The sequence below is a fragment of the Bombus impatiens genome, unplaced genomic scaffold, assembly GCF_000188095.3.
Source record: "Bombus impatiens unplaced genomic scaffold, BIMP_2.2 scf_0418, whole genome shotgun sequence".
In the NCBI taxonomy this organism is placed as follows: domain Eukaryota; kingdom Metazoa; phylum Arthropoda; class Insecta; order Hymenoptera; family Apidae; genus Bombus; species Bombus impatiens.
The window spans coordinates 2,968,895-2,979,687 of record NT_176837.1 but is presented as its reverse complement, the minus strand read 5'-3'; the positions used below and the strand labels follow the sequence as shown (position 1 = coordinate 2,979,687).

Here is a 10,793-nt window from a genome sequence, read left to right as displayed (position 1 = left end):
CCCCAGCCGCTACCGGTTCATAAAAGGCGCGTTAAGCAAATAAATAAATTCTACGGTGGCGCGGCTGGCCAATGGCGGCGGTGGTAACGGTGGCGATTCTTCCGTCGATCTTCCAACGAGAGAGCGGGATAACACAGGATGGAAAGGGTCGGTATTTTCCCTAAAGTCGACTTTCATCGGGAATTTATAACGCGGCTGCTGCTTTCCACGTAATCGGATTTACGCGATCCCGGAGAGAATATCCGTCGTCCCCTCGTTCGTTGCCGACGAGGGTGGTTGGATTCTCCTATTCTCACGATTGATCCCGCTTTCGAACCTGTTTACGCCGTGCTGCGTGATAAATTTCGGAGTAATGACGATCAGAGTCGGCTCGAGATAGCTAGCGGAAAATTACGCTGGAACGAGGAAAGATCGCGTGAGGTGCATAAATCGTGTGAAAAACAGTCGTGCAACTTATTATCGACAGCTATACGTCGCAAAACGAAAATATGAATATGCATTGAAATAGTTTTTCAAAGAAGTAAACATGCAATTATTACCGATCAAAGTACATACGTTTCAACTTTGTTGATAAGTAATCGGCGTTTAATCTTATCGTATGAATATTTGAATAATTTTCTTCTACAATTTTAAATTATTATAGATAATTATTACATATCATGGAGTAGGTAACTACACATAGAATAATCATAGGTAACTTGTTATGTAAATAATAATTGCTTCGCTCCAAGCGATTGATACTTTATCGATAGAGCGCTTTTATCGTAAACAATGATTTTGTTGAAATTGTATCTTTTAAATTAATCAAGATATTGACATGAATATTTAAGGATATATTAAAGGGCTTGTTATTCGAAATATTTGTATCCCGTGTTTATGTATCGTAATATGATTATTTCATGTAAAATACCAATTGACGTGCTCTTTCGTTAAACTGTCAATCCTTTAACCTCTTAACCTCCGAATACCAAATACCCGTTTCATTTTTTTTTCTAATCCAATTAAAAAACAGAATTAACATACCTGCGAATAAATATTCCCATGTTATATGAACTCATTTCACAAACACGCGATTAACCTTAACGTCCATCAGTTAGATATCAGTTAGTACGTACGTTCAAATTACTTATCTAAAAGATACCTAACAATAACGTAAACAATAGTAATCTCTTTCCATTTGTAATAAATTTGTGCCCAAGGGGAACGCGCTCGATGACTACCATTCTATACATAACATTCGAAAATTTACATCCTCGTATATAGCGCGCAGATATGAAAGCAAATTTACGAGTGCAGAAAATTGATGAGCCGGTACCGTCTATCGGTGTCAAGTCTGGAAGGTTAACGTTCAACAATATGTATGCACCGAGCGAAGCGAAGAAACTGCAAAGAAATGGAGGAATTAACGACGGAAATATACCATGACAAAACGATACCAGTGCAAAGGTAAAGGAGTACGCGTGTCAGAGTCCGCGAAGAGATAAGCGCGTTATAAAAACGCTGCTAGTTACTTCGACTTGTCGTCACCGGAATAGATAGAACGTATCGGTAGAACGATGGCCAGCTGCTTCTCGCTTACTCACCAGCTACGGTACGACGCTAACTACTTAACGCTTTATCGAGCACGACGAAACGGTGACTACTCAGTTTCGAAAGTTTCGAGCACGGCAGGATCCGATAACGATCGTAAAATTTCCGTTCTCCTCGCGACAATGGCAACCCCCTATGGCCACCCTGTCGTCCCTCTTTTCGTCGTTTTTTTTCTTTCTTACAGATGACGAAGACCTCACGCGCCATCTTTGTCTTCCGTGGTAAATGGCGGTGGCCGCGACGGTAGAATAATAACGGAGCCGAGTAGATTGTGTGCGGAATGGCATATAGGCATACACACGGTACACGCATACACTGGCGAGGTAGAAGTCTTTCGAGCGGGCATAATGGCCTCAACACACCTACCTTCGATATCTGCATACAGGGTGCGCCCGCAAGAACGATCGTTCGCCTCCTTCAACGAGCAGCAACGTGGCCAGCGATTCTCCTAGTCCGCCGTGCACCGAGACAATACGCCGTTTATCTTCGATCTGGCCGAGGAAGGAAAGAGTGGTCCTGCTCGTACATCACGCGCCGCTATGGGAGCCGATAAATTACTGTTAGGAAACCTGGTAAACCGGCAACGAGTGTACTCGCTTTTCAGATCGCTATTACGCGAGTAATGCCTCTCTGCCTCTCGCGGTGACAGGGATAAGAGGTGCTCCTTTTGCTGGCCGAACGGTAGAACAGCGGAACGAGAGGACGAAGGAGGGATAAGCGCATTGAAATCTAACCGGGATATGATTATTTCGTTCGACGTGCACGCCGATTGAATCCTAAGAGAACACGGACTACCAAGCTTCCCGCACTTTCCTTCCTTCTGCGATGTTATTCAAGCGGAAACGATTTTACATCCATGTATATCTTTTTAGGAGGGTTCTTCGCTGTGCTGCGGTGGGATATGGAGATGTTTAGAGCGTTGTTTCCGGGCGAAATAGCAAACCAGATGATTTCTCTCTCGTAAAAGCTATAAATTAACGCCACGATGTTATTTGCAAAGCTTGAGTCATAAACCGTGTATATTTAAAAAATTCAATCACTTTTCGAATCGAATAATTCGAGTGCCATGGAAATTGTCCAATTTAATATAAATCATCTTGTTTAGCTTCACTCCAGAAAGAAATTGATTCGTTATTGGGAATTTTCGATTCAGTACAGAGAAAGTTATGACAATTGTATATCTGTATCTGTAATATTGTACAACTGTATTGAAACAGTGAAAACGAAAATCTGCACACGAGATAAGCTTACGAACCAAGCATAAGGGAATGTAAGTGCCTATGTGCATTCGGTTTGTTCCACGATCTCCGCAAGTTCGAGTCTCTTTGTCCAGCCGGGTCTGATTTAATTTTCCATCGACGGGTAGCCTGGCCAAGGAGCTTTTCGAGTTTTCCACGGGACGTCCCTATTTTTCTCTTCTTTGCTTCCTTCTTTCGCCCGACCGTGTTCGAACGATCGCCCTTGCTGCTCGAGAACGGTTCCAGGGAGTAGCCGAATCGGATGACAGTAAATAACGAGAGGTCCTCGAGAAACTCGAACCACCGAGTTCGAGTGCTCGAGCGTATACGCAATCGACCAACAGAATCGAAATTCGATGCCAGATCGTACACACGCCCCCGTGTTTAGAGTTTAGAGGCTGTTTTCAGGTTGAGCTGGAAGAAAGAGCAGGGTTAAACTCGACAATGAGCCAAGAGGATAACGGACTCTTCTCGAATTTCCAGAGCGAATCACTGGATTCTCCAAACGTTCCTTCGATGCGTACAACTGCGACCGATCACGGCACCGAACAAATAGTGAGCGCGTATATATTTTATCAACAACCAGATCCTTTCTCGTGCGGAGGTCTTTGTGATGTAAGAATCGAAACTGCTGGTTCTTAGGTGTCTGTATATAAGTATGTAAACTCTTCAGAAGCCATTGATCCATTCTATAAATTGAGAAATAACAGAGCCATTGACGACGTTAGGGATATTGCGTTTTGAAATTCATTTTGAAATCTCAATCGAAGATGGGGTTCGCTGTTGAGTGCCGAAGCGTGCAGACGTGTGTCTAGTGCTCAGTGAATTTCGTAAAACAACGCTTATTTATAATACTTACGTACAGATTATACTTATCTATAATAAGTAATAACTTATTATAAATAATTAGCCATGTTACTGCGCCACGTCAGGAAAACTACTGAAAATTCTCAACGCGAGAATTGATTGTAATTTTAACAAATATTAAAAAAAAAAAAAATCGAAGATAGTATCCCGCTGAGGGTAGCCATCCACGTGTTATTTAGCAATTAAGTTAGAAAAATTTACCAAATGTCCAGCTGGACAAATTGTAAAGTACAAATTAAATAATAAAGAAAGAAAAGTAATAATTTTGAAATCTTGAGATGGGCAAATTTGCCTTTGAACAATTGGACTTTTGATGATGCAAATTAATTAAATTGAGAAATTAGCGAAAGATAAAGCCAACGTTCGATAGTGAGGTTCCAAACTAGAGTTTTACTTTTTTCTGTGCAATGAGTGATTGTACCCAACAGATCTCACAAAGGACATAATCTAACAAACAAACACTCGCCACACTAAACAAATAAATCAATCAAATTCGAAGATGGTATCCCACTGGGGATAGCCATCCATATGCTATATTACTATACCACTAAGCTATAATATTTTCCCAAATGTCCTACTGGACAAATTGTAAAATGTAAATAAATAAATAAAAGAAAGAAAAAAACTTTTTTCTGTGCAAATGAGTAATTGAGGTTGTTTGCGATTGTTTAGCCTTAGCTGTTACTAAGTTACTGTTGTTATTTAGTTAGTTGTCGTTAACATGGTTTACTAACGTTAATTTTACTGCTATATAATTATTTACTACTTGTTCAAACAAATTCATATGTGTATTGTCCATATATTAAAATTTGCAATTTCTTTTTAAAGAATATGAAAGAAAGTACAAAGTATGCAAGGTCTGGGATAGTCGCCTGGTTTTTGTCACATTGGGTCTTAGGAAGGGAAAGCGAAGACACTCGAGAGTATCATAAATTAAGCCCTTTTCTGTATTGTACTGTAAACTAGGAGAACCTTCAAAACGTGCTACACGCATCAGTTTTCCTAAATACATAAATCCTAATTTGTGCGGACTCTTGGCTTCGTGTCTTTTGCTTTCTTTACAATCCTATTTCAGGAATTGTCAGAAAGGTTATATTGTAAAGGTTATATTGTGTATTGAAAAAAGAAAAAGGAAAAATGGAACAAAACGACATTTCTTAGTAATAGCTAGGACCTTGGATGGTTCGAAAGATCTTCAGGTTAAACGCTACAGCGATATTTTCAACTCGAAACGTCGGCATCGAAACACAACAGCATAGACGGTTAGTGGTTAAATAGGTTGTACTACAAGCTCGATCGATCGCCATGAACGAATTATATCCCGAATTACAATACAATTTCCTTAATCAATATAATCCCATACTATCATTAACATGGCCGCTTATAAACGCAGAAGAAAACGCTGCTAGTCCTTCCGAGAAGCGAATCTAATTTCTCAGGCCCGGCCGATAAGGACTCCCTCTCGTTTTCCAATTATTCGTGCATCGATTACGAGCAGATCGGGGAGGGTGAGCTTAGCCCACGCCCAGAGCGATCTATTTTCCAGCTCACGGGCCTGCTACTTAAACCAGAATCACTCGAATTACACCTAGTTTATTTCATCGGTAATTATCCTTGCACGAGGCTATCCGTAACAGGCGGAGGTTGAAATCACTCGGCGCCGGTAGCCGACCGATGCTTGTCCGCTTCATTGTAATAACGATGTAATCGTCTGTTAAAGGGAGCATTATAATTACGGTTTATCGATGAATTTCAACCGTTGGCGAGAGATTTCGCTTTTAGACGTGATTTAGCAACATCCCACGCTAGGATGACAAAAAAATTGCTTTGCATAATGTATCTATTCCATGTGTTCGAGAATCGTTCAGAGATTACAAGACTAGACGAGGATAGAACGAAGGGAGCAGAACAGTGGAAGAGGAAGAGCGACGTAGTTACCACGCGAGGCATCGATACCCCCGCTTCTGCGGTTATGTAGTACATCCATTAAAGCCATATGCACGTGCGAAGGTACCGATGGCGAGGGCAAGTTTGTACGTACCTGACGTTAATACGTTCCGTTCGCATCTGCATAAGGCAACACGAGTAAGAACGGAAGATGAGAGGTCTATATGAGAGCGCGAGGGAGAGAGAGAGAGAGAGAGAGAGGGAGAGAAACGGAAAGGAAGAAATTGACCGACAGAGTGGAAAAGGAAGGGAGGTTCGGTTGAAACCGGTACTAATTATTTCACGTTTCTTACACGCTCGTTAGAGTTTCTTATATTAACCGCACACGAGGCACAGAGGGAGATTTTCGTTGGGGATCGATCGATTTCGTGCCATGGAATCAGAAGCCGCTAGACCGGCCTGCCAACTTTTTATCAGGAACTCGTTAAAACCCGTGCAACACTTCGTCGAGCTATTAATCTTTCGTAATCGATAACGATCTACGATGTACACGGACTACGTTCTGCATAACGTTTCGTCCTATTTGTTTGGAGTTCATCAATCAGCGCGAACATCGGCCACCATCCTTCTTTTCCATCGAGCCTCTCGGATTCCCAGCCAAACCAGCACGAATATTCGCACGCGTATTATGCTTCTTTCATTAGCACTCGCTGGCTTGTCGTACTCGAGCTGTTCGTTTTTCCACTCGAGCTGGCTTCCTGATAACGAGAACGCTCTTGATAAGTTGAATTGAAAGACTAATGTAAGCGATAGAATGAATAGATATACGAACGTTAGAGGAAATCTCGTTGTACGGAAGAATTTATTAAACCAGGTTCGATACGAAATAAAAGCAGATCTATTTGCCTAATGAGTCATATTTGGTACTGTAGTATAAGTAGAACTGTCGCCAGATAATTGTGATTAATCTTTAGTGCAAATACGTACTATGAATCGTGGAATGTTTGAATACGTTTACAGTATGGCTTTTTTTGTAGAGTTCTCTGCAATAAAATGCGACACATAAACGATGTTTGAAGATCGTCGATCCGAAACCTGATTTTCTAAATAGCATACTATAAGGACATAAAAATTCAAAGAAATCTAAAAGCGCAACATAACCATGAACCGTAGCACCTATAAAAGAAATAGCAACTGCAAGATCGCAGGCATCCAAAGGAACAAAGAAAGAGCTGAATATACGGGATATCGTATCCCGGAGAGTCCCGAAACCGTACGTCCGCGAACAAAACAAATAAAAGACCCTACGTCTCATCTGAACAAACCGCAAGATAGTAACAACACATCGAAAAGAACATCGAGATCGTAGAACATGATCCAACAATCTGATCGTACATTCTTGTTCGGTGGTAAGGGTCGCCGATAAAGATGAAATTTTAGGTGCCTTGTTACACGTGTCTTATGTACGAGATATTTTAAGCCACACTTATCGCTATTTTTTATCGATTTTATTCGATCGTTGTTCTTACTAAAAATTAAAGCGTTCATTTTCTATTAAATTTTTTATAGCAAATTCTACGAAATGTTAAAACTGGTTAACCTTGCAGCAGCTACAAAAAGTATTTGCTCTCCATCGTATTTATTACAGAACTTATTAATTAATTACGTCTACGTAGATATAGTAAATTTCGTATCATTTAGTAGTATGTAAGTTTCATACGACTACAAAAATTAGATAACACGTGGGATCTGATAAAAGAACGTTTCATTTGGAAATACAATATATCTTGAAACACAGTCTATCCATCAATGAGTCGAGAACAGAACATCAATTCAGAAACACAATACACACGCTTCGTACGTAACTGTGGGAAGAGGCATAACCGCGATGTTGAAAGCTCATTACGTCTGATTTCACCGGTCCTCTCTCTTATCTCTTTTCTTTGGGCCGCATTATCGATGAATCGAGTCGGAACGATACGATCGAAAGTTTGCCGATAATCGTCGGTAGCATCGATCGGACAATCTAGTCCGGTCTGATTCGCCATGATCGTGAGAAACGCGTTGGAGCACGGGCCGGCTGAGATTCCATGGTTCGTTTTCGCTCGCGTGCGCTCGCGTTACTCCTTTCTCGTGCCGCGGCGGTAATTAAGGGAAGAGAAAGAAGGTTATTAACGAGATCGAGCGATAAGAGTGGACGGTTCGATCGATTTAACGATGTTACACCGACGTGCCATAAACGTGCACGCAAGAGATCAAGCCAACCACTAGAGAACGTAACGCGTAACGAAGAAGGGTAAAGTCCAAGAAGGTAGAACGCGACGAAGAGAGAGAGAGAGAGAGAGAGAGAGTACGCGTATAGTGTTTGTGTACACAGACGAGACCACCTACGTGTTAAACTTTCCTCTCCGTGCAAAAGTCGACACGAATCGGTTTACACGCACGGTATCGCGGCCGAGTATTAATGCTTGCGTATGCTTGCAGCTCACTGCAGCAAGCTCGTTATCTGGCGCATAACGGCGCCAGTTCGCATGCAAATCGCAATGTGTGCAGCGAGAGTTGCGCCAGGATACGGCGCGGTGGCACTCATCGCGCAGGAAAATATAGTAATCCAGCACCACCTGATAAATTGCAGCACGAAGGCAACGCTGTAATCGCCGGAGGGTGACGCGAACCCGCTGATAGGGGATGAATATGAGAGCATGATGAGAGCGGATCACGGGGGCAGGAACGAGGAAATAATTAATACGGCCACTTACGGCTACGGCAAACTCGAGCGGAAAAGTCACAGCCTGGGGAAAAAAGACAAGATGCGAAATTAATAGGTCTCGCGCGCCCGCACGCGTAAACACCGCGTGTCCGCGCGGAAAGATGCGGAACGAGATACGAATTAACGCCCCGTGCCGGAATGAGCGTCTTGAAAGCTGTCCCGGATCGTGGAAAAACGATGCAATCAACCGGTGTTTGTTCCGTTTCGTTCTCCGTTCTTCAGCCTTTTTGTGGAGGAATAAAGCGACGGGTAAAAAGGAAAGATCGGTGTTGTTATGCATTTGTGATTTTTTCTTCTAATCGTTTTGTGGGATGAATGTGCTTTTTTCTGGAGTTATGCTAATCGACGACGCGGCGTGTTACTCATCGTGTTTGTTTTCAGTTCTAGTTAAGAATTGTTGATTTTGTAACAATTTAAGCGATGACTTGGTATCATGCATATATCGTGAAATATATCGAAGTGGTTCAAAAATAGCTCAAATTTCAGATGTTCAAATACTAATGATATTTTGGCAAATAAGGTCTTGTTGGAGAAAAATGGATATTTACAAATAAATATCTGGAAAACATGAACCGAAATCCGAAATACATACCAATATATTATACGTTTTGTTTAGTTACGCTTCCTGTTTGTGCTTCGTATTATTTATTTGCACATTTTTTGTTGCTGCAGTAATGTAAACACAAGCAACCAACATTTGCCCGTTACTATTTCTAATTTTTATATATATACTCAATCTAAATTTCCATTGCAAAGATACCGAAACAATATACATATAGTTCTTTAGTAGGAAAACATTTAAATCCAGTTCCATTAGTTTCGGTTAATTTTCACTCCATTTAATCCTCGGTCGAATCAAACTGAGTAAACGTGAATTCTCCCACGACTGACTCCTACGAGCGAGATTCCTCTAATCTAACGAGCGTAATAACACTATCCACATGCGTCGAATGGAATTGACATAAAAAAATAGGACGATTCGCCATAACAGATTACGGTAGGATCGATTAAGATACCCGGAGGCCTGATAAAGACAAACCGCTCGTCCGCCGCGTTCCTCTATAAACCTTGTTACAAGAGCATTCTCTTGCATGCGTCATTTCTGTAATCGGATGTGCGGCGTGCAGACATTCTCGTAATGAATTCCACGGGCGGCGGGACGTTAAGAAACGGTCGGAAAAACGGTGGAATGCTGAACAGTAAGCGAAAGAGGGCGAGGAGAAAAAGAAAGAGAAAGAGAGACGAGCGGGAGAAAGTCGTGTCGCCTGGATGGAAATGAATTTTTCATTTCGCGCTAAACTCGCGAAACGGTTGGTGGCTTAAAGCGAAGATTAAAGGGCGGCAGCGCGAGCTTCTCCTTTTTCTACTTCATGAAGTATAAGAGGAAACGACGGGGGTGGTGCCGCCCCATTATTTTTCATTGCTCGTGAGCACGATCCTTTTCCATTTTCTCCTCGTTCTTTCTTTCTTTCCTTCCTTCCTTCCTTCCTTCCTTCCTTCCTTCCTTCCTTCCTACTATTTTCATCCAACGCCATCCAATTTCTCCTTTGCGCTTTCCGCAGACTTCTTTGAGAAGTCCTGGCCGAGGCGTTTCCTTAAACTTGTATTACCGGCTGAGTTACGAAGAACTAACCTGCCACAGAAGAACACGATCCTCGTGGATTATTCAATCGGACCGCGCAATTTGTTTCGTTGGCTCGCTCGGTTGCCGCTTTCTCTGTATCGCGACCGCTGGGCTCTAAAAGCAGGCGCGAGCGCCTGTTTGCGCAGCATTGTGCTAAGTCCAGTGGAAAACGCGCGGAATCGCTTCGGTGTGTAACCTTTACGGGGCCAGGAAAGTAGCGTGGTTTCGATAAACATCGAGCAATGGAACGAGTTACGATAATATAAACATTAGTCCGCTTCCCCAGCGTCAGTTACTTTTCGTTGATGCCAGCGCTTCAAAGGAAGTTATTCGAGTCGCGCTGAAATGACACGCGGTCTTGTGTACAGTAGTACGAAAAGAAAAAATAACTACAGAAAGAAATACGGCCAGCGAGCATCATCGGCAGAAAAACCCAGATAAACAGTCAGAATGGTATTCACGGCGAAAGAAGAAATCGTTTCTATCATACGCGACAGCGTACCTCTCTTTTTCCTTTTCCTTCTTAATTTACGGTTAAAAGACGTTGGTTGGTCGTTCGAACAAAATACAAGGGTGACGCGACGGTTCACTAATTGAAATACCGACCGGGTAATCGGCGGATTCGTCGTTTATATTGGATGGCGCTTCGGCCGCTATCGAGCTGTATCCATAAGCGCGGAATTACGGCGTTGTATTTCTCCGGAAGTGGCTTTGCACACGTCCTTTTGCCAGATGCCGTCTTCCCGATATCGTCTTCCCTTTGCTTTGACCGGAGTTATTACTTATACCACGGGGGTATCGGCGGTTTATTTTGTCG

At 42.3% G+C, this 10,793-nt stretch overlaps 1 protein-coding gene across 1 annotated transcript in view; it reads right to left on the bottom strand.

Annotated features, from left to right (window-relative positions):
- The window catches only part of LOC100740902 (protein groucho-like), a 177,714-nt gene extending 175,728 nt beyond the window's left edge, over nucleotides 1-1,986 (bottom strand). Inside the window, exon 1 of the mRNA XM_033321281.1 lies at nucleotides 1,957-1,986. Within this exon, the coding sequence (XP_033177172.1) occupies nucleotides 1,957-1,971 (15 nt within the window). The 5' untranslated portion in view covers nucleotides 1,972-1,986. The remainder of the gene's footprint in view (nucleotides 1-1,956) is intronic.
- Between the last annotated feature and the right edge of the window lie 8,807 nt (nucleotides 1,987-10,793).